Source organism: Elephas maximus, chromosome 11 (assembly GCF_024166365.1).
Source record: "Elephas maximus indicus isolate mEleMax1 chromosome 11, mEleMax1 primary haplotype, whole genome shotgun sequence".
In the NCBI taxonomy this organism is placed as follows: domain Eukaryota; kingdom Metazoa; phylum Chordata; class Mammalia; order Proboscidea; family Elephantidae; genus Elephas; species Elephas maximus.
In genome coordinates, this window is record NC_064829.1 from 88,558,703 (window position 1) to 88,581,696 (window position 22,994).

General features: G+C 42.9%; 1 protein-coding gene across 1 annotated transcript in view; it reads left to right on the forward strand.

Moving 5' to 3' along the window:
- Positions 1-20,859, forward strand: part of LOC126085051 (zinc finger protein 345-like) — a 118,550-nt gene extending 97,691 nt beyond the window's left edge. Inside the window, 2 exon segments of the mRNA XM_049899998.1 lie at positions 17,794-18,888; positions 18,891-20,859. Coding sequence (XP_049755955.1) covers positions 17,794-18,888; positions 18,891-19,702 — 1,907 coding nt within the window. The 3' untranslated portion in view covers positions 19,703-20,859.
- Positions 20,860-22,994: the final 2,135 nt, after the last annotated feature.

Consider the following 22,994-nt stretch of genomic DNA (forward strand, 5'->3'; position numbering starts at 1 on the left):
ATTTATTGTATTAGTTTATTTTATGTTTGCTTACCGTATCCTAGTTTCTTGCTTTGTTTTGTTTTAATATGCCCAAATGGGTTGCTTAAGTGAGCTAGTTTGATTATTTTCACCTCTGGGGCTCTGACATCCTGTCACCAGATGGCTAGAGCTGTTACCAGGTATATGAACTTTTGAGCCCATTCACTTTTCTTGTGTGGATTCAGCTCAGGTGTTCAGGTAGCTGGTCATCAAGTGTGTGATACAGGCTCTGTCCTACAGTCTTAGAGGGGCAGGGGTATTTGGTGTAGGTACCAGTATCTGGTTATAGCAGGGGTCATGCTCTGAATAAGGTAGGGGGCTGAGAACTGTCCCCTGAGTGTCTCTGAGGAAAGCACATCCCTCTTCCCTGGAGTGTACAGGTGGGTGGGTTCTGCAGATAGACCATGGGCACCAAATGTTTTTGACTAGGAGGTGTCAGGTATCCTTGGACCCCTGTCGCGGGTGGCTGGGTCACCTGGGTGGAGTCACCAGTCCTTAGGCCCCTGATGTGCTAGGTGAGGACCCTGTTTAATAGGCAGGGCCATGTCAAATATCAAACACCCACCTCTCCACCACACAACTTGAACAGTTGCTGTCTGCCAGCAAGGACCTATTCTCCTGGAATAGGTCCACACAGGTCCATGCAGTGGGGAAAGGTATTCAAAGTCCGTGGGCCATTTATGCCTGGACAGAAGCCACCTAAAGCACAATAAAAATTAAAACACACATACACACACAAGTCTTAAATGACAAGGATATCAAAATCAGATAATTGAAAAAAATAAACAATTTTTTCACCATATTTGATAATAGAAAAAATGTAATTGGAGTTATTTTTTAAATTTTCCCATTAATTAGAAGAGAACACCAAAAAAAGTTAATGAACAAATTTGAATGTAAAAAAAATTAATGATTTGGAGGCAGGGCCAAGATGGTGGAATAGCCACACGCTTCCAGCATCAGGTTAGTGGAGCTGGCAAATTATCTTTTCCCCCATTGTAAATTTATTCCTTCTCCAAGTCTGGGAGCATGGCTCAGGGTGCTCAAACAGGCCTATCTCAGGCCCAGGGAAATCAGTAGCTACTGAAGCCGGCTTGTGGGGGTGCGTGGTAAAATATACGCAAGTACTTAGCTTTTGCCAAGAGTGCCATTATTCTCTGGTTCTGGAGGTGTGAGTAGGCTGTGCAGCTGTCTGGTTTTCCCTGAGAAAACTGCAGCTGAATGTTACCACCAGCCCATCACAGCTACTACTGGGAATGGTGCTTGAGGGAACCCAGTGATTGAGGTCCAGCAACTCCTCTCCGCTTTTAAGTGGTCTCTCTCCCCCCGCCACTCAGTCCATCCTCTAACCTTGCCCTTGATGTTCAGGGCTCTTAGCCTGTCACAGATATAATCATTTCACTTGATTTTTCGGGTTTTTGTTGTAAGAGGGATTGCTGGAAGCATGTGGCTATTCCATCATCTTGGCCCTGCCTCCAAATCATTAATTTTTTTTACATTCAAGTTTGTTCATTAAGTTTTTTTTGGTTTTCTCTTCTAATTAATGGGAATTTTTTTTTTTAAATAACTCCAATTACATTTTTTCTATTACCAAATATGGTGGAAAAAATTGTTTATTTTTTCAATTTTCTGATTTTGATATCCTTGTTATTTAAGTCTTCTTGTGTGTGTGTGTGTGTGTTTTAATTTTTATTGTGCTTTAAGTGAAAGTTTGCAGAGTCATACAAAAATTTATATACAGCTTGCTATATACTCCTAGTTGCTCTCCCCTTAATGAGACAGCACACTCCTTCTCTCCACCCTCTACTTCTGTGTCCATTCAGCCAGCTTCTGTCCTCCTCCGCCTTCTCATCTCCCCTCCAGACTTGTGTTTTCTTAAAGGCTTTTAATATATGTATATTATTTCCATGAGAGATAAAGTAATTTATGCAAGTGTTTTGTAGTTTATTTACATAACATTTTGAATTTTATCTCACTACAGTACTCCAAAGAAAACTTTGTACACCTTAAGCAATAACCCTTCACTACCTGTCCCCACAAGAACAGGGCATTAGGGTTGGTGGAAGACTCATTAACAACCCATCGTATGCAGATGACACAACCTTGCTTGCTGAAAGTGTAGAGTACTTGAAGCACTTACTGATGAAGATCAGAGACCGCAGCCTTCAGTATGGATTACACCTCAACATAAAGAAAAAAAAGCCCCACAACTGGACCAATGAGCCATGTTATGATAAATGGAGAAAAGATTGAAGTTGTCAAGGATTTCATTTTACTTGGATGGACAATCAACACCCATGGAAGTGGCAGCCAAGAGATGCATTGCATTGGGCAAATCTGTTGCAAAAGACATCTTTAAAAGTGTTGAAAAGCAAAGATGTCACCTTGAAGACTAAGGTGAGCCTGACCCAAGCCATGGTGTTTTCAATCACCTTGAGTGCATGCAAAAGCTGGATGATGAATAAGGAAGACTGAAGATGAATTGACGCCTTTGAATGTTAAATAATTCTGTGTTCAGAACAATTTCACTGCATGTCTATGTTCCGTGGGGTAAATACCTCAGAATTTGTTTCTTCCAAGATGTGCTTGCAAGGGAACTAAGTCACTGAAAATTTTACATGTTCTGCACATCCCCCCATCCTTGTCATGAGACCTACGCATGGTGAGAAATTTCATCCCTCCTGACCACCTTCCTCCCTTTCACAAGAAGCCTTGAGGCTGGAACTGAAGAACTTATGCTGAATATGGGACCATAGCCACTGAGGAAATGAGGGGTACCTGAGTGTCTACTTTCTGTCGCCTTGCTGGCCCCAGTAATCACTCTTGACTTTTGCTTCCATGGGTGTTGATTGTGGATCCAAGTAAAATGAAATCCTTGACAACTTCAATCTTTTCTTCATTTATCATAATGTGGCTCATTGGCCCAGTTGTGAGGCTTTTTGTTTTCTTTATGTTGAGATGTAATCCATACCGAAGGCTGTGGTCTCTGATCTTCATCAATAAGTGCTTCAAGTCCTCTTTACTTTTAGCAAGCAAGGTTGTATCATCTGCATTCCACCAGGTGTCATCAAATCTACTCTGACTCATGGCGACTCCATGTGCTTCAGAGTAGAATTGTGCTCCATAGGGTATTCAATGGCTGAATTTTGTGGCTGCTGGGCCCGTGGGGCCTGGGGGCACCAGAGGGAGCCTAATACTGTCTTCTGAGTGTCTGGAATGGATCCAGGGAGCCAGGAGAACCTTGGCTGAAGAAATTAATGAGAGTGTAAAAAACCTGTTGCCGTCGAGTCAATTCTGACTCATAGTGACACTATGGGACAGAGCAGAACTGCCCCATCGGGTGTTCAAGGAATGGCTGGTGCATTTGAACTGCTGACCTTTTTCTTAGCAGCCGAGCTCTTAACCATTGCACCACCAGGGCCCCAATGAGACTATATATTCTGTTATATACTTTGTCATAAGGAAAGCACATTTTTCAAAACTAATTTACAGTTTGCCCAAAAGCTACTATCTTTGATTTGTTATGGGCTTCTTGAAATCTTATTTTTACTTCGTATGCCTTGTCTCATCAGGTGGACCTGAGGTTCCCTCATCAATGCCCTCTGGGGCCCACAAAACTGATCTCAAATCTGCTTACATACCAATACTAGAGATGGCTTATCCCTGTTGCTGGTGAAAGCCCCACTTCTTAATCATGCTTTCCTAGGTTCAGAAAGCTTTCTCAGCTCTGACTCTCCCTGGGCCCATATATGGTGCAGGGTGCCATCCTAGTTGTCCTGCCTCTGTCTGTTGTGTACTTTCTTTCAGGACAGCCATTAAAAATGAATGAATGATTTATTACCAGAAAATCTCGTTGGGTATACATTTATGTGAATGCATCTGTATGTTAAATTTGTGGTAGGAATATTTACTTGAGAAGAAATTTTTTGTCTGTCAAGGGCCAAGATGGTTACCCAGACTTTACACTACACATCTCTTCTTTAGAGTGGTCCTGATTCGTATCCTTTATACTAAAACTGTAATGGTACGTATGGTGCTTTCCTGAGTTCTGCTAGGAGACATTCTAGTAAGTTGTTGAACCATAGGGCATAGTGAGAATCCTCCAATTTGTAGTACTCTGGTGAAAAGTAAGTGCGTCCTGAGGCCATCTTAACTTGTGAGAACTGACCTAGCTCCTCAGGGTCAGGGTGAAAAAAGAACTGCATTTGCAGTGAATGTCAGAGAAGACATTTAGAGTGTCAGAGAAGGCAGACACATACCCCTTCACATGTTCAAGTTTATTTCACAGTTCCTCTTCAGAAAAATCCTGCCCTGTCAGTGGTGTCTGTATAGTTTAGATTCAGTAGAGTCACATTTCCACTGAACTATCTCTGTGATGCCCAGTTACCTTTCTAATGATTCTTAACCTTAACCTAATTTTCACGCAGTGTACCTCGTTCAACTTGTAGACCGTGACACAGTCTGGAACTGAGAAATATTCCTTCATTATGTGTAATGTCTAGAAAACCATAATTTCCCCTAGTTATACTGACAGAAACCAGCAGCTCTTAAATTATGCAATTTGGCTTTATTAAGACTTGATTATCTGAGATGAGTAAGGGAAAATACAAAGCATTTCATCTTTCTCTAGCTCTGGTATTATTCTCAGAGGCTTGTATATTACTGTATATTATATAACTTGGGGAAAAAAAGCATTTCAATAATTAGCATTAAGCCTGGAATTAAACTTCAGGGCCCTCTCCAAATGGAACTTCCACTGAAATCACTAATGATAACTTGTTTGCTGCACAATGTCCACCTACAGAATTATCAGCCAGAGAACATTTGCTTCAGCTTTCTTGCTCCATTTTCTTAGCTACAGTCTAAGAAAGAGCCTCAGTGGTCTTATTTTGTCATAAGGAAAACAGATTTTTCAAAACTAATCTACGGTTTACCCAAAAGCTACAATTTTTTATTTGCTATGGGCTTCTTCAATTCTTATTTTTACTTTGTACACCAAACACACTTGTTTCTTTGATGGATTCATTTCTGTAAAAAAAAAAAAAAAAAGTTGGAATTTTGATAGGGATTGCTTTCAATCTGCAGATTGGTTTGGGTGGTATTGACATCTTAACAATACTAAGTTTTCTGATCCATGAGCACAGGATGTCTTCCCATTTATCTAGGTCTTTATTTTCTTTCTGCGGTGTTTTATAGTTTTTAGTATACACATTTTTCACCTCACTAGTTAAATTTATTCCTTGGTATTTTATTCTTTCAAATACTATTGTGAAAGGAATTGTTTTCTAAATTTCCTGTCCTAATTGTTTATTGCTGGTATACAGAAACATGGACTGGGTATACAGAAACACAAGGAGTCCTGATGGTGCAGTGGTTAAAGCACTTGGCTCTGAACCAGAAGTTGGTGGTCTGAACCCATTATCCACTCCACAGGGGAAAGATGTGGTAGTCTGCTTCTGTAAAGATTTATAGCCTTGGAAACCCTTTGGGACAGTTCTACTCTGTCCTATAGGGTTGCTGTGAGTCAGAATCGACTTGATGCCTATGGGTTTATACAGAAACACGCTGCTTTTAGTTGTTGATCTTACACTCTGCTAATTTGCTGAATTAATTTATTAGTGCTCCTAGCTTTCCCGTGGAGGCTTTGTGATTTTCTATGTATATACAATCATGTTATCTGTGAATCAAGACAGTTTTACTTCTTCCTCTCTGATTTGCATGCTTTTTACTTCTTTTTCTTGCCCGATCGTTGTGACTAGAACTTCAAGCACAATGTTGAATAGCCATGGTGAAAGCGGACGTCTTTGTCTTGTTCTCAATCTTAGAGGGCAAGATTTCAGTTCTTTCGTCTTTGAGTATGATATTTATTGTTGTTGGTAGGTGCCTTCAAGTCAGTTCTGACTCGTAGAATGAAACACTGCCCGGTCCTGTGCCATTTTCACAATTGTTGTTTTGCTTGAACCCATTGTTGCACCCAGTCTGTCGATCCATTTCCTTGAGGGTCTTCCTCTTTTTTGCTCATCTTCTACTTTACCGAGAATGATGTCCTTCTCCAGGGCCTGGTCCCTCCTGATAACATGTCCAAAGTACGTAAGTAGAGGTTTTGCCATCCTCCCCTGTAAGGAGCATTCTGACTGTACCTCTTCCAAGACAGGTTTGTTCATTCTGACGGTCCAGGCATATTCAATATTCATCAACAGCACCGTGATTCAAAGTCATCAATACTTCTACGATCCCCCTTATCCATTGGCCAGCTTTTGCATGCATATGTGGCAGTTGAAAATACCATGGCTTGAGTCAGGTGCACCTTAGTCCTCAAAGAGAAATCTTTGCTTTTTAACACTTTAAAGATGCCTTTTGCAGCAGATTTGCCCAGTGCAATACATCATTTGATTTCTTGACTGATGCTTCCATGCATGTTGCTTGTGGATTCAAGTAAAATGAAATGTATGATGCTAGCTAATGGTTTTTCATAAATGCTCTTTATCATATTGAGGAATTTCTTTTCTATTCCTAGCTTGTGAGTCCTTTTATTGTTAAAAGGTGTTGGCTTTTCTGCATCAACTGAGATGATTGTGTGGTACTTTTCCTTCTTTCTATTAATGTGGTGTAGTCCACTGATTGATTTTCTAATGTTGAACCACCCTTGCATTTCTGTAATAAATCCCATTTGCTCTTGATGTTTAATCCTTTTAATGTGCTGTTGGATTAGATTTGTTAGTATTTTATTGAGTATTTTTGCATCTGTATTCATAATGGATATTGTGTAGTTTTTTCTCCCTTGTAGTGTCTGTATCTGGTTCTGGTATCAGGGTATTGCTGACCCCATACAATGACTTAGGAAATATTCCCTCATCTTCTATCTTTTGGAAAATTTTGAGGGTTTTGTTAATTTGTCTTCAAATATTTGGTAGAATTGACCCATGAAGTCATCTGGTTCTGGACTTTTTTTTTGTTGGGAGCTGCAGTGCGATAGATAGATTTTATATGGCCGCTCTCACCATAATCTTGTAGCTCCCACCAAATGACTGGTTGGGACTATGCAAATAAGGTGCTTGGGGCCCACCAAGGGGATTGGACAGCTTATTAATAATGCAGATAAGGTGCATGGCACCCTTGTGGGGTGGGTCCATGCAAATAGGGTATATGGAACCCTAATGAAGGGATTGGTCAGTTTTGCCATCCCACTAGGCTTAAAATGAGCCATCCCAGAGACAGATGGGGAGACCTCACTACCACCAAGAAAGAAGAGATAGGGGTGGACCATGTCCTTTGGACCTGGAATCCCTATACTGAGAGCCTCTTAAATCCAGGAGACAGAGAGAGAGGGAGCTGTAACACTGGAGATGGCAAGAGACAATGAGAAGCAGCTGCAGAGAAATGGTGGCAGCAGAGGCAGCAGAACCAGGAAACCGGTAGAAGACAGCACTGTGGGCTTCACAGCCCACGGAACGAGAAAGTGGAGCATCTTCAGGCCGAGGCTTACTGGCGGAGTGGGATGCCTCTAGGCACTTATTGGTGGTGTTAAAGTGCTTCATAACATTTGCACCAACAGGGCAGCGGCCAGGCCACATGGCAAGAGGTTGAGGGCCAGGGAGAGCCCTGCCTGCAGGCACGGCTGAGAAGATATCTTGACTGAAGAACTGTATCCTGAGTCATTTCTGATCCTGAATTGTAACCTGGTACTTCCCTAATAAATCCCATAATGGTGAGTATTTTCTGTGAGTTCTGTGCGGCCATTGCAATGAATTATAGAAGCTAGCAGAAGAGTAGAGAGTGGGAGGGAGAGCTGGTATCAGAATTGGTAAAAGGGTTGGAGAGAGGAGGTATATTTGACTTCCACTTCATAGGAATCAGCTTTGGGCTGAGGCTGAGAGTGATTCTTTATCCCCTTTGTGAGTTAGATTGGGAAGCTGAATGCTGCCACCAGGCCATTTTTACAAGAGGTTTGAGATTCAATCTCTTCAGTGTTTATTGTTCTGTTGAAATTTTCTATTTCTTTTTGAGCCAGTTTAAGTAGTTTGTGTATTTCTAGGACAGTTTTTTGTGTTTTTAGGAATTTTTCAATTTTATCTTGTTTATCTGATTTGTTAGAATACACTGAACAGTTCATAGTATTCTTTTATAATAATTTTCATTTTTGTAGAGTCTGTAGTAATGTCCTCACTTTCATGTCTGATTTTAGTTATTTGTGTTTTCTTTCCTTTTTTCTAATTTTTTTTATGCTATATGATTTAATATTTTAGTACATCTTTCACAGCTCCTGTCTGTCTTTCTTGAGTTGAAAATGGGCTCTATGAGAGCAGGGGCTTTTGTTTTTCTTTTGTCCCAATGTCTCCCATGCATCTACAATACTGCCTAAAACCCAATATATGTTCAATGATTTTGTTATAGCAGTGAATAAATATTTTACATCAGTTTCACTGTTGGTTTTACGATTGTGGCTATTCTAAATGTCCCCTTTAACTTTCCCTCCCAAATGGATTGCTCTAAGATTTTAGGAATAAAGAAGAAACACGTTTTGGAGACAAAACCCCTTGAATGAACAAGGTTCCAGAGTATACACATGCTCAACTTAAATGTTTCCTCAGACTTCAGTGCCTCCTCAAATTTCTTGGAAGTCTTAACTTTTTTCACCCTTCATTGATGCTGCCCCAGAGCTATAAGTGCCACTAACTTTAAATAACTATATGATGATTATCAATAGCTTTCTGTGATTTCTCTTCACAACTCTTTTTCTGATACAATATTAATTCCTTGTACAGAGCTGTTCCTACAAACAGGGGAAATGATCATCTCTTCCCAGATAAGATCATAGGATTCAGATGCCTCTTTTCTACAGTTGCTCTGACTGGAAACTCTACAGCCACTATCACCTACTAAAATAACATTTGTCAGGGTAGTCTTTTTTAAGATCGATGTCAGATGCCTAAAAGCAACCCCCCCCCCCAAAAAAAACAACAACAAACCCGTTGCTGTTGAGTCATTCAGACTCATAACGACTGTATAGGACAGAGCAGAACTGCCCCATATTGCTTCCAATGAGCAACTGGTGGATTTGACCCGCCCACCTTTTAGTTACCAGCCAATCTTTTAACCACTGCGCCACCAGGAATTAAATATATATATATATATTTTTTTTTTCGACCATGTAGTAAGAAATATTATACCACACACAGTGTTTCTGACTGGGTTGGACGTATTACCGCCTATATAGACAGGAGAGAGATTTTCTGTGGAAACAAGAAGCAGAGCATCCTTCTTTTCTCTCTTCCAGTCACGGCCTTATCAGGAGCCTCTCCTGTCCCTAAGCCAACATAACTAAAAGGTCACAAAACTGACTCTGAGGATTGAAGCTACATGCATTTGAACAATGATAACATTTATTAGTTTCCAGCAACTAGGAGACCTATATTGTGTCTGAATGACTCTCTAGAATGATATGTGCATTGGAATTAGTAGCCTTAGAAATACCTAAAATAATATTTTTAGCACCTGGGAGCATGGTGAGCTCCAAGGAGTCTGAAATGATGTCTCTAAACACTGGTGATCAATTGTAGAAAACACTCCCCAGAAATCGACCTGCTGCCTTTTAAGAAGGAACGAAGCACCTCCCTCATACTTAGAAACTGGAGAAGCCTTTTCCAAGCAACCCCTGCCGCTGCCTATTAACCTTTGTTCCCAGCTATTAAGGTGGAAACCAAAAAAAAAAAAAGCCCATTGCCGTCAAGTCGATTCCGACTCCTAACGACCATATAGGACAGAGTAGAACTGCCTCATAGGGTTTCCAACAAGCGGCGGGTGGATTTGCACCGCCAACCTTTTGGTTAGTAAAAAAAAAAAAAAGTAGCCCATCTCTTAATCACTGCACCACCAGAGGTCCGAACGCAGGAAACCGAGACCTGTAGAGACGTAGGAACTACATTACCCAGACGGCTCAGCGAAAACCATAGCCCTGAGCCAATGGAAGCTCAGGTGATGTTATTTATGTCCACGCGCAACTCATTGGGGCGGGACTTCCGGGGTCATTCTTAGGCGGCCATTTTACCTGTTGTAAGGTGTGTCTGGAACCTTGGTTGTGCGGTGGTTTTTTTTTTTTTTTTTAAGGTGTGTTTGGAACCTTGGTTGTGCGGTGGTTAAGAGTTCAGCTGCTAACCACAAAGCTATCAATTCGAATCCACCAGGTGATCCCTGGTGATCCTATGAAGCAGTCCTGCTCTGTCCTATAGGGTCACTATGAGTCGGAATTACTCCACGGTAACGCTTTAAGGTGTGTTCACCGGGGCAAGGCTTCATAGGGTTGGGTGAGAACCTAGAAGTGATGAGAGGAGGCTTTGTCCCCACTGAGCACAAGCAGTTGTGAGACACAGAGGCGGCGCCCACTGGTTGGCCCACGCCCTACGCGGATTCCCGCCCGCTGACCCGAGTTCCTGGCTCCGCTCCACCCACTGTCTCCAAGGCAGCCGCCGCGCTGGGGAACCCGGCTCCGGTGAGTGAGCGTCCTTCAAGCTTCCTCGTCCTGACTACATCTCCCAATCCTGGAGCCCTAAAAGGCCGCCTGCTCAGGTCACTACAGCACAAGTCATGGTCCTGCACGAGGGGGTGCTCATGGTGGAGAACCTGTTTCCGGAGAATTGGTGTGATGAGGGGCAGGAGAGGGATCTTGGCGACTGAGCCGGAGCAGCAGGGAAACCTGGGGTCCGTTCTGTGTCTTCAGGAAACAAAAAGTGTTAGGAATCTAGCCTGGATAGCTGGCTGGGGAGTTGTGCCTTCATTCTGAGGACACTAGGAGCCATGGAGGGTTGTGATCAAGAGGAAGACGGTAAAAAAGCTGCTTAGAGGAAACACAGACTGGTAGGCGAATGACTACAGTGAGGACCAGGGAGGTTGAGTCCCTCTCCGAGATCACACAGCTGGTAAGAACAGCACTGAGGTCTGAGAACCAAAAATAATGCAGTGATACCGAGGTCACTTGGTTCCTGGGCTGGATAGGGCGACAGGGATTGGGGGTTCTGGGAGTTTTCTTTAGTGCGGCTCAGGGAGGTTTACTTCTTCTCCAAGGTCACACAGATGTTAGGAGTAGTACTGAGGTCTGAGGACCAGAGATAATCTAGTGATCCTGAGGTCACCTGCCTGTCACACCTCCCTCTTCCCACTTCTTCCCGTGGCAGCAGAAGTGCTTATGGACCCGACACAGATGAGTGAAGGGTGTCCCAGAGCCTCACTGGCCCTGACCTCACCTCTGGGTTTGTGCTGTCCTGGGACTCTTCACCTGCAACTGTTCTAGCCCTTGAGCCTGGGGACCCTGAACATACCTCAAGCTTAGAGTACTATGTTTAGGTGAGGGGTTGTATGGAGTGGTTCTGTTGTTGGTAACCAGTTGTGTGAGGAGTGTATGGTTGTCTCAGGCTTGTTGTTAGGTGCTGTCGAGTCGGTTCCGACTCATAGCGACCCTACACACAACAGAACGAAACACTGCCCGGTCCTGCGCCATCCTTAAAATCATTGTTATGCTTGAGCTCATTGTTGCAGCCACTGTGTCAGTCCACCTCATTGAGGGTCTTCCTCTATTCCGTTGACCCTGTACTTTGCCAAGGATGATGTCCTTCTCCAGGGACTGATCCCTCCTGACAACATGTCCAAAGTATGTAAGATGCAGTCTCGCCATCCTTGCTTCTAAGGAGGATTCTGGTTGTACTTCTAAGACAGATTTGTTCAGTCTTTTGGCAGTCCATGGGATATTCAGTATTCTTCGCCAACACCACAATTCAAAGGCATCAATTCTTTTTCTGTCTTCCTTATTCATTGTCCAGCTTTCACATGTATGTGTTGTGATTGAAAATATCATGGCTTGGGTCAGGCGCACCTTAGTCTTGAAGGTGACGTCTTTGCTCTTCAACACTTTAAAGAGGTTCTTTGCAGCAGGGATAGGTAGCTATATGTGCAAATACTTGGAGGTGAGGCTGAGCTGGTTGGGCTCAGAGAACCACAGGTCACCATTCTTTCTCATGGGAAGAGAGAGCAGTGGGTAGAAGTCAGACTTGGAATGGCTTCCTGAGAAGTTGAGTGTCCTGGAGGTGATGGGAGCAGTGGGAGTTTTGGAGCAGGGAAGGGAGGTGATCTGACCCAGATCTCCTCAGACTCCCTATGGCTGCAGCATGGAGACCAGACTGTGAGTGTGAGGGGGTGCCCTGAGTGTATTTGATTTCAACTTAGCTGTTACCCTGAGGGGTGGTGTAAAATGATGGTAGTAGCATCACAGCTTAAGATTTTTTAGAGATAAGAACCAGGATCAGCCCAAAGCTGATATCTATGAGGTGAAAGTCAGACGTACCTCCACTCTCCAACCTTTTTTTTTTTACCAATTCTTATACCAACCATCTTCTCCACAGCATTCTCTGTCTGCTGGGATCTATAATTTGTTGTAATGGCTATACAGAACTCACAGACCATACTTACAATGAAGTGGTTTATTAAGGAAGTACCAAGGTACAACTCAGGATCAGGATTAACAGGCTGCAACTCAGGAACAGGATCAGGAAGCCTGTAGGCAAAGCCTGGAAGGCTCCACTGAATGGAGAGCACATCTGTGTCTTCAGTGCAAAACAGCTCTCTCAACTCCTCTCAGCTATGTAAACAAGCAGGCCCTTCTCTCTGTCATGTGCGACCCATCTCAACTGTGCAGGCCTCCTCGGCTCTCTCAGTGCAAGCTCCCCACAGGCCCCTCAGGACAACCTCCTTTTAGCTGTACACTCCACCGCTAAGCTGTAGAAACTACTCTGCCTTAGACTTCCCTGCCATCGGCCTTTCTATTGCTAACTGACACAGGTCATAGCCAGTGTGGCAGTTTTGTTCAGTTCTCTTAGCTGCATTTGTAGCAGGAGTTTTCTGTTGTCACCACTGGCTCTGCCACAGAGCCCCTTCTATTCTTGTCCCTGCTGGCTGTGCCATAAGGCCCCATCCAGGCCTGTCTCTGCTCGTGATGCCATAGGGCCTCTTACAGGCCTGTTGCCACCAGCTCTGCTGCAGGGCTCCTTCAAGGCCTTTGGCTGTCTTCAGTGTTATAACCTTTGACCCATGTTACAGCTTTTTTAGGAGATTCTTCACCTCCTCTTTCTCTGCTTCTCCTTGCCCCTCTTGCCTTTTCTCCTTTCTGCTTCTTTCTTTTTCTGTCTGCTTCCCTCTGTGGGGTTGGCTGCATGTATAAGCAAACTCTTCTGTCAATTTTAGGCATTTTCTCCCACCAGGACCACCAACTGACCAGTAGGGTAGGGATACTTAATTTGCAAAGTAGGCTATAGTAACTTTATAGTATATTGAACCATCCCTAAAAAGTGCATACTGATCACAGGGCAGGTTGCAGCCCAGGGCTAGACAAAAAAGTATCAAGCCATTAAGTTGTTTACAGTTTACCCAGGAAATGTCTGTCAACCTGGACAAAAGTAAGAAACTCTGGGAACTCAGGGCTTAGAAGAAAAACTCTCAAGCTCTTTTTCCAAAAAACCAAGGCAAAAGGCCACTTAAAGGAACTCATTTCACAACAGATGGGAACCGGAAATGATCTCTCACAGCCCAGGTTATGTATGTTGTCCCGGCTAGAAAGTTACGCTTCAATCACAAGACTCCAAATTGAAAGTAAAGAACTTTATTATTCACATGTACTGGGGTGACATGGCATGCCCAGAGGCCACGGCATATGAGGGGAGGTGGCCAGTGGGGAGAAACAGACAGAAAACAGACCTGAGGGACAACCTTTATTGGGACTTGAGGGTGGGGTGAGATTTTCATGGGGTACATGACAGTTGGTCCTTTTGAAACTAAAGAGCAGAAAGTAAGGATGAGCGGATACAGACACTAAGTGGGGTGGCTGTGGGGAGCTGAGAAGTGGAAATTGTGGGCCTTTTTGGTAACACGGTTATCCGTGACAAGAAACTGCAGTGGGGTATGGTGCATCACCTAACAGGGTGAGGGAGGGGCTCAACATGGATACCAACCCATCATCTAAGATATTGGGTAGCTAATATAATTATAGGGGTGTGGTAGGAATACCAGTGAACTGGCTACTGCGGTATTTCAGGTGCCTGGATCGATATGGTGACTGTGGAGGTAGGAGGAATGGTTGGGTTCTGGATCTGTCTTTTAAGTAGGTCTGTTTGGGTTGTCTGATCTTGAGTATGACAGAGGGAAAGGTAAGAGTCAGCAATAACCCCAAGGTTTTTAGTGTCAACACCTAGAAGTATGGAAGCTCAATCAACTGAGATGGAAGCCCCATCAACAGCAGTAGGAACAGTTTTCATTGGGGAGGCTTGTTTTGGCCATGTAAGAGCCTGAAGTGTTTCAGAGAACTAATGAGTGGAAACATCAAGCGGGCAATTGGATATACAGGTCTGGATTCTGGGGAGAGGTTCAGGATGGAGACATCTCCAAAGATGGTGGCCAGTGGGTGGATCAGGATGGAGCAGTACATAACATTAAGTACAGGGAAGCCTGCTCATGACGAGGTCTCTTGCTTGTGCTTGTGGTTGGGATGATGGATATCAACAGCACAGGTAAGTGAGGGAATTGGCCATGGGAAGGGTGCGGGAGAGAGGATGATCAGGCAGACTTTGGAGGGAAGAGTGGACATGAACATATTTACTGTCCTGTCAACTCTCCAGGATTTTGTTGTGATCCTTGATGTGGTATGGGGCATTTTAGTCAGGGTGGTAGATTAAAAAAAAAAACACCTTTTTCAAAAAGAGTCTCTAGGGGAGTCACTGGGGTGGAGGGCCACTGGGGCCTGTGTTTGAAGGAGGCTTAGGTGGAGAGAGGAAGGCTGGGACTGGTGAGGAGACAGCAAGTGCAGCACAAGTGGAGGAGGCCACAGGTGATTCTTGTGGAATGAGGTTAAAGACGGGAAAAGAGGCAGGGAGGCCTTCACAGCAGGACTCATGGCCGTCCCTCAGAGGAGGGTGAGCAGGGCATGAAAGTGGGGGAATGAGCTTGGAGATTTAGGAGAGAAGTTAATCATGGAATGAACTCTTGTCCCCATCATAGCAGAGCTATGTGACCTTTGAGGATGTGGCCATTGACTTCTCCCAGGAGGAGTGGGGACTCTGAGGCTCAGAGGATACTATACAGCGATGTGATGCTGGAGAACTTTGCAATCATAGCATCATTGGGTAAGGTCCTCATACGCATCCTGGTGTGCTGTGATGGTTTCTGCCTTCCTTCTTTTGTCTAGAGATAACTTCTATCCTTCCTATAGCCAGTGGCATGGTTAATGTGTAGCCTTCATCACATGTATACTGTGGGTGCCAGGGCTGCGCTGTGTGCAGTGCCCTGAGTAATGCACTTCCTGAGCAGCCCCACCACCTGCCACTAGAGAGTGTGCAGGGACACATCCAGGAGTCAGCAATCTTGTATTCACCCCAATGGTACCCACCCTGGCTGCCTTCTCCCTGCCTGGGCGATGTGTCCACACCACCCCTGTGCCCCAGGTTCTGCCCATTCCTCTAGCTGACATTTCCTCCTGCTTGCCTTTGCTAAGAATTGTAGACATTGTTGTGGTCACTACTGATAATGAACATGGGATGTTCTTGTAAGAGCCTCTCTTGAGGTTTTTATTTGTAATATTAATTTTTTTTCCCTGTGGTCTATTGTGTGCTGAGCTGCTCTGGGACAGTGGTGGCCACTCACCTGTCCTGCCTTTCCCTTAGGACTTCATCGTGCAGGTCCCATCATGCAGACAGGGTTCAGGGAGAGGCTCTGTTTCTTCTCAGGGTGAACATGGCAGCATAGTCTCAGAGGACACCTGGCCCTGCTGAGCTGCAACTGGGGGAGGGTACTACATTAGATTCTGTTCACATCATACCTGAAACTTACCCTGTGTTCAACAGTGTTTTTCCCACAACTCATTTCTACACTTTTTTCCTGTAAAATGGTAGTAGTAGCATCATCAGAACCTGTCTAACTTCAAGGCAGGATAATGCAAATCACCATCAGTACAAAGCTGATTCCTATGAGTGAAGGTTAGACATATCCCCCGCTATGCAACCTTTTTATCAGTTCTGGCACCAACCATCCTCCCCGCAGCACTCTGTTCTTCTGTGCTAGCTTTGATAATCCATTGCAGTGGCCACCCAGAACTCATAGACCATACTTATAGTTAAGTGGTTTATTAAGTAAGTAACAGGCTACAACTCAGCATTAGGATGAGGATACATGTAGGCAAAGTCTCCCGTCTTCAGTCCCTTCTCAAATCCTATCAGCCGAGCAGGCAAGCAGGCCCTTCTCTCTGTTATGCATGCCCCTTCTCAGCTGTACAGACTTCTCTCAGCCCCCTCAGGGCAGACTCCTCTTGGCCCTCTCAGGACAGGCGTCTCTTGACCCTGCCGTCTGTTAACACCAACTCTGCTGTGGGGCTCCTTCTGGGCCTGTCGCTATCTTCAGTGTTATAGCCCTTGACCCATGTCACAGGTTTTTTAGGAGGTTTCTTGCCTCCTTTCTTTCTCTAGTTCTTCTCTCTCCTCTCTTGCCGTTTCTCCTTACTGCTGCTTCTTGCTTCCTCTCTTGTCTGAAAAACCTTTGTGGGGTTGGCTGCATATATATACAACTTCTTGTCAATTTCAAGGCATGTTCCCTCCAGTGGGGACCACAAACTGACCAATCCCCTCTTGGTAGGCCACAGACACTTTATTTGCATATTAGGCTACAGCCTTCATTTTCATGGTCTGTCGTCACTTCTGGTGGCATAGTGGTTAAGTGCTACGGCTGCTAACCAAAAGGTCGGCAGTTCACATCCACCAGGCATTCCTTGGAAACTCTGTGGGGCAGTTCTACTCTGTCCTATAGGGTCACTATGAGTTGGGATCGACTTGATGGCAACGGGTTTTTTTTTTTTTTTTTTTATAGTCACTTCATTTGCATAGTATATTGACCATTCTCTCCAAGGTGCATACCAATCATAGGGCATGCTGCAGCCCAGGACCAGACAAAAAGTATCAAACCTCATGTTGTGTACAGCTTACCCAAGAAATGTCAATTAACCTGGACAAAAGTAACACACCCTCTGTGGTAGAAAACTATGGCAAAGGTAACCACTCAGAGCTGAGGGAAAAAATCTTTCAAGTTCTTTTTCCAAGGCAAAAGGACACATAAAGGAACTCATTTCAGCACACTTCCCCATACTTGACACTTTGCTGACTGGTCATTTCAACTCTGAATTCTAGCCCCTGGCTGTCCCCACCTTTCTCTCTTACATGACACCTGATTTTATACAGTGCTCCCTCTTTAATGGTTCCCGACGTTAGCCCCACTCATAAGGTGTCATAAGGTGTGCACTTATCCTTATACAGTCCTTGAACACTAGCCATTGGTTCCAGTTGCGTTTTCTTTGAGCATAGCTAACCCTCTGTACATCATGGCTGTGTCACCAGCAAAATCCTGCTGAAGGCTGATGGCAGAGGGGTGTGTTTGAAGCCCTGCCTCTTGCTGTGCACCCCATGCTCGTATCCTTCCTCAACCTCTTGTCAGCTCTGTTTTCCCACAATAGTCCTGTGGATTCGGTCCTTGACATCTGACACATTCTTATTTATTCTTGTAAATATTTAACACAGTAATTTCTAAATAAAATTTTTCACCTGTATAATATTTTTGGATTTTATAATATAGTGGCACCAATTACATTAATCATGTATGGAACCATGATCAATAGTCATTGCCATGACACATAATGGGGGCTTTTTCCTCCCAACAATGGAAACATATATTAAAGCATTTCTCTGCTTTCAGGTTGTTGCCATGTAACACAGGAGGAGGAGGAAGGAGTATCACAGGTCAGCACTCCACAGGCAGGTCCATGCACCCAGAAGACTCACCCATGTGAGATGTGTGTTTCAGTCTTGAACAACATTTTACATCTGGCTGAACACAAAGCAACAAACCCTGGTCAGAACCCGTACTTGAGTGGGGTGTATGTGCGAGGTTCTTGGCTCAGTGCAAACCTTCTCCAGCAGCAGAAGCATGATAGTGGAGAGAAACTCTTCAGGACGATCATGGACAGAAACTTGTTTGTGAACAGCTGCAAATTCCTGGTGTCAGGGCAGCCCTTTATCTGTGGGGAGGTTGGGAAGGATTCCTTGCTTCCCTTGGGCCTTCTCCAGCACCAGGCCATGCCCAACAATGAGAAGCCTCTAAATGGCCTCAAGTATGTGGAAGCCTTTTACAGGGGCAAGTTCCATTACAAGTACAAATGTGGGAAAGGTTTTAGAGACAAACAAACACTTGTTCACCACCAGAATGTGTGCACTGGAGATTGGCTTTGTGAGGGTAAAAACTGTAGGAAAGCCATCAGCTGCATGTACAGATTTGTTCAGGAGCAGGGAATTCATACCGGAGGAAGGCAATATGAGTGTGGTGAGTGTGGGAAAATCTTTAGCCATAGCTCCAACCTTATTGCACACAAGAGAATTCACACTGGAGAAAAGCCTTTTGAGTGCAGTCAGTGTGGGAAATGCTTTCACAAAAATGGCCAACTTACTGAGCACAAGAAGATTCATACTGGAGAAGGGCCTTATGAATGTAGTCAATGTGGTAAATCCTTTAGCAGAAGTGGCAACCTTACTAGACATAGAAGAGTTCACGTTGGAGTTAGGCCTTACACGTGTGGTGAATGTGGAAAATTCTTTAGCCGCAGCTATACTCTTGTTCAACACCAGAGAAGTCACGCAGGAGCGAATCCTTATGAATGTGGAGAATGCGGGAAATCATTGCGTGATCCCTCTAGCCTCATTCAACATCAAAGAATCCACACTGGAGAAAGGCCTTATAAGTGCAATGAGTGTGGAAAGTTATTTAGGAATAACTCCCACCTTATTGCCCACAGGAGATTCACACTGGAGAAAGGCCTTATGAGTGCAGTGAGTGTGGGAAGTCCTTTAGCCGAAGCTCCACCCTCATTCAACACCAGAGAATTCACACAGGTGCAAATCCTTATGAGTGTGGAGAATGTGGGAAATCATTGTGCAGTCACTCCAGCCTCGTTCAACATTGGAGAGTTCACACTGGGCAAAGGCCTTTTAAGTGCAATGACTGTGGGAAATTATTTAGCCAAAGCTCCACCCTCATTCAACACCGGAGAGTCCACACTGGAGAAAGGCCTTATGAGTGTAGTGAATGTGGGAAGTTTTTTAGCAGTAGCTCCACCCTCATTAAACATCGGAGAGTCCACACTGGAGAAAGGCCTTATGAATGCAGTGAATGTGGTAAGCTGTTTAGGGATAGATCCCACCTTAGAGGGCACAAGAGAATTCACACAGGAGAAAGGCCTTATGAATGCAGTGAATGTGGGAAATCCTTCAGCCGTAGCTCTAGTCTTACTCAACACCAGAGAATTCACACAGGAGCAAATCCTTACGCATGTGGCGAATGTGAGAAATCATTTAAGGATCGTGCCAATCTAATTAATCATCAGAGGGTCCACACTGGAGAAAGACCTTATGAGTGTACAGAATGTGGGAAGTTGTTTAGGAATAGATCCTATCTTACTGTACACAAGAGAATTCACACTGGAGAAAGGCCTTATGAGTGTAGTGAATGTGCGAAATCCTTTAGCAATAGCTCCAGCCTTAATATGCACAAGAGAATTCACACTGGAGAAAGACCTTATGAATGCAGTGAATGTGGGAAATACTTTAGCTGAAGCTGCACTCTTGTTCAACATCAGAGAATTCACAAAGGAGCATATCCTTATGCATGTGGTGAATGTGGGAAATCATTTAACAATCGCTACAGTCTAATTAATCATCGGAGAGTCCACATTGGAGAAAGGCCTTATGAGTGCAATGAATGTGGGAAGCTCTTTAGGAATAGCTCCCATCTTGTTGTACACAAGAGAATTCACACTGGAGAAAGGCCTTATGAGTGCAGTCAATGTGGGAAATACTTTCGACAAAAGTGCAAACTTACAAAACACAAGAAAATTCACACTGGAGAAAGGCCTTATGAATACAGTGAATGTGGTAAATCCTTGCAGAAATTGCAGCTTTACTAGTCAGGAGATTTCACACTCTAGTAGGTAGTATGTGTGTGGAAAATCTGGGAAATTCTTTAGCTAAAACTCCACCCTTTCCAACGCCACCAAGTGCACAGCAATAAGGGCTTACAAGTGGCACATGACGAATCTTTGTCCACAGCTCTAGCTTCATTAAACACTGAATACGTCACGCAAGAGAAAGGCCCCATGAGAGCAGACAATGTGGGAAAACGTTCAGCCCAAGGTGTTAAATCATTCAGCTTTCAAAGGCCCAAAGATATGGAAGGCCTTGCACATGCAGGGAATATGCTAGTTCTTTGTTTAATATAACTGCTGTACAGAGCCTTTATTGGGGAGCCATCCGCCTTGAAGTTAATCTTCGTACTTTTGAACATCTAGAGTGGTAAGATTCCCTGAGCTCTAGGCATATATGAGTTGCATTGCACATTATACACTTCCCACTATCACTGCCAGTTTTTATGGCAGAAGTCATCTCACTGCTACCATCTTGCAACTTACCACTATGTGACTCAGTTACCCTAGAAAACTCAGGCAAGGCAGACAGGTGTGTTTTCTCCCATTGCTTGGAGAAAATAATGATTATTCTGAGCCATTGCCTTCTTTGATTGTTTACAACAGTGATTTACCCAGTGTTTCCCAAGAGAATCTGGTCTGGATTCTGCTGGCAGCTTGCACAGAAAGCTTTTATTGGTCATGACATTCTTGGTCTCATGTGATGTTCAGCATTAATTTTCCCCATCCTGCAGTTCACCAAACAGTAACTCCCTGTTACCCATTCTTCTGGTATATAAAACAATAAAGAACTGTTGTTGAAGTCATGTGTCTGTCAGTTTTTTAGAGGAACAGATTTAATAAGATGCGTACACACACACACATCAAAAAAGACTTTAAAAGATTTAGTATCATTGATATACAATAGCCAGTACATATTTAAATTGTATAATTTGATAATGACCTGTATACCATCCACATGAAACTACAAGCACAGAGTAATGAACTTAACAATCACTGAAAAATTTCCTCAAGCTAGTGTGTAATCCTGTCCACCTGCAGCTCATTTTTCACCACATTACAGGCCACCACAGTTCTGGTATTTGTCATTACATGCTAATTTGCATTTTCTTCAATTTTATATAAATGAGATAAGGTACTAGGTATTCTTTTTTTTATAGTGTTTTCCTCCCAGCAAAATTATTCTGAGAATTATCCATGTAGAAAAATATCAATAGTTCATTGCTTCTTATGGAGTGTGCAGTGGTTAAGCACTCGACTGCTAACTGAAAGTTTGGTGGTTCAAACCTATCAGCCGCTCCTCAGGAGGAAGATGTGGCAGTCTCCTTCCGTAAAGATCTATAGCCTTGGGGATCTTAGGGGGTTGCTATGGGTCAGAATCGATTTGATAGCAGTGTTTTTTTTTTTTTTTGGTGCGGCTGTTCCACAATTGTTTTATTCATTTGCCTCTTGATGGCTGTTTGTGTTGTTTGCAGCTTGGAGTTATTTTAAAAGAAAGCAGTTGTGACTATTCAGGTGCAATACTTGTATGAACATATGCTTTCTTTCTCTTGAGCATATGCCTAGGAGTGGGATGGTGGGGCATACGGTAGGTGTATGTTTGACTTATTTTTTTAAACAATTTGCAAAGTGTTCATGCCACTTTATATTCTAAACAGTAGTAAATGAGAGTTCCAACTGATCCACATCCTGGCCAAAACTTGATATGGCCAGTCTTTTAAATTTTAGAATTCTAATAGGTGAGTAGTAATATCGCCTTGTAATATAATTTGCATTTTCCCAATGAACGATAATGTGGAGTATTAATTCATGTAATTATTTGTCACCCATGTATCTTCAGGAAAGTGTGCAAGCTTTTTGCCTATATTAGAATTAGTGTGGAGAGTTCTTTCTATATTCTGGATTCCAGTCTTTTTTCAGATACATGATTTCCAAGTATTTTCTTCCAGGCCGTGACTTAGTTTTTCCTTCTAGTATTGTCTTTAAAAGAGCATACATTTTTATTTTTAGTAAAGTCCAGTTTCTCAGTTTGATTCTTCATGGATTATGCTTTTTGTTTTACCTTAGAAATTGTTGCAAAACCCCAAGTTAAACAGATTTTTCTCTTTATGTTCTACTAGAAATTTTATCATTTTAAGCTTACAGTTAGATCAGTGATTCATTTTGAATTAATTATTTTGTATTTGTGTATAGGTCACATGTGAGGTAAATGTCAATGTTTACATATATGTGTGTGCATATATATAGTATGTATTGTTTTTCAATGCAGCAATATTTGAAAGGATCATTACCCCATTGAATTGCTTCAATAAATCTATTTTTCCTTTGGTAAAATATTAAAGTATCATACATCCATTGACCATATACATGTGAATCTATTTTTGGAATTTATTCTGTTTTACTGTTCTATTTATCTACTTTAACTCCAAAGCCACATTGTTTTGCTTGTAGCTTTATAATGACACTTTAAATCTAGAAATGTTTAACCTCTACCAGTTCGATCTTTAAAGAAATATATTTTTTTAATACCTTATGTGTCCTTCCATATTCATATAAATTTTAGAATTATGCTGTCAACTACTACAAGTCTCCTGACATTTTGATTGGTAGTGTTGATTCTATAAAGCAATTTGGGAAGAACTGGCCGCTTTACGATATTGAGTCTTCCAATCCATGAACATGGCATATCTAGCCATTACTTATGTCTCCTTTAATTTTTCTAGCCTATATTTTTTCTTTTTTAATTTTCATTTGTGTTTGTATTTTTTTATTAAAGTTATTGCACATCTTTTCAAGTTTGTCTCTAACTACTTCTTAGTTTTGTTTTTTATTTAAATGACATAGCTTTTAAATTTCTATTTCTGAGTGTTTGCTACTAATATTTAGAAATCCAATAAATTGATCTTATGCAACCTTACTAAGCTCA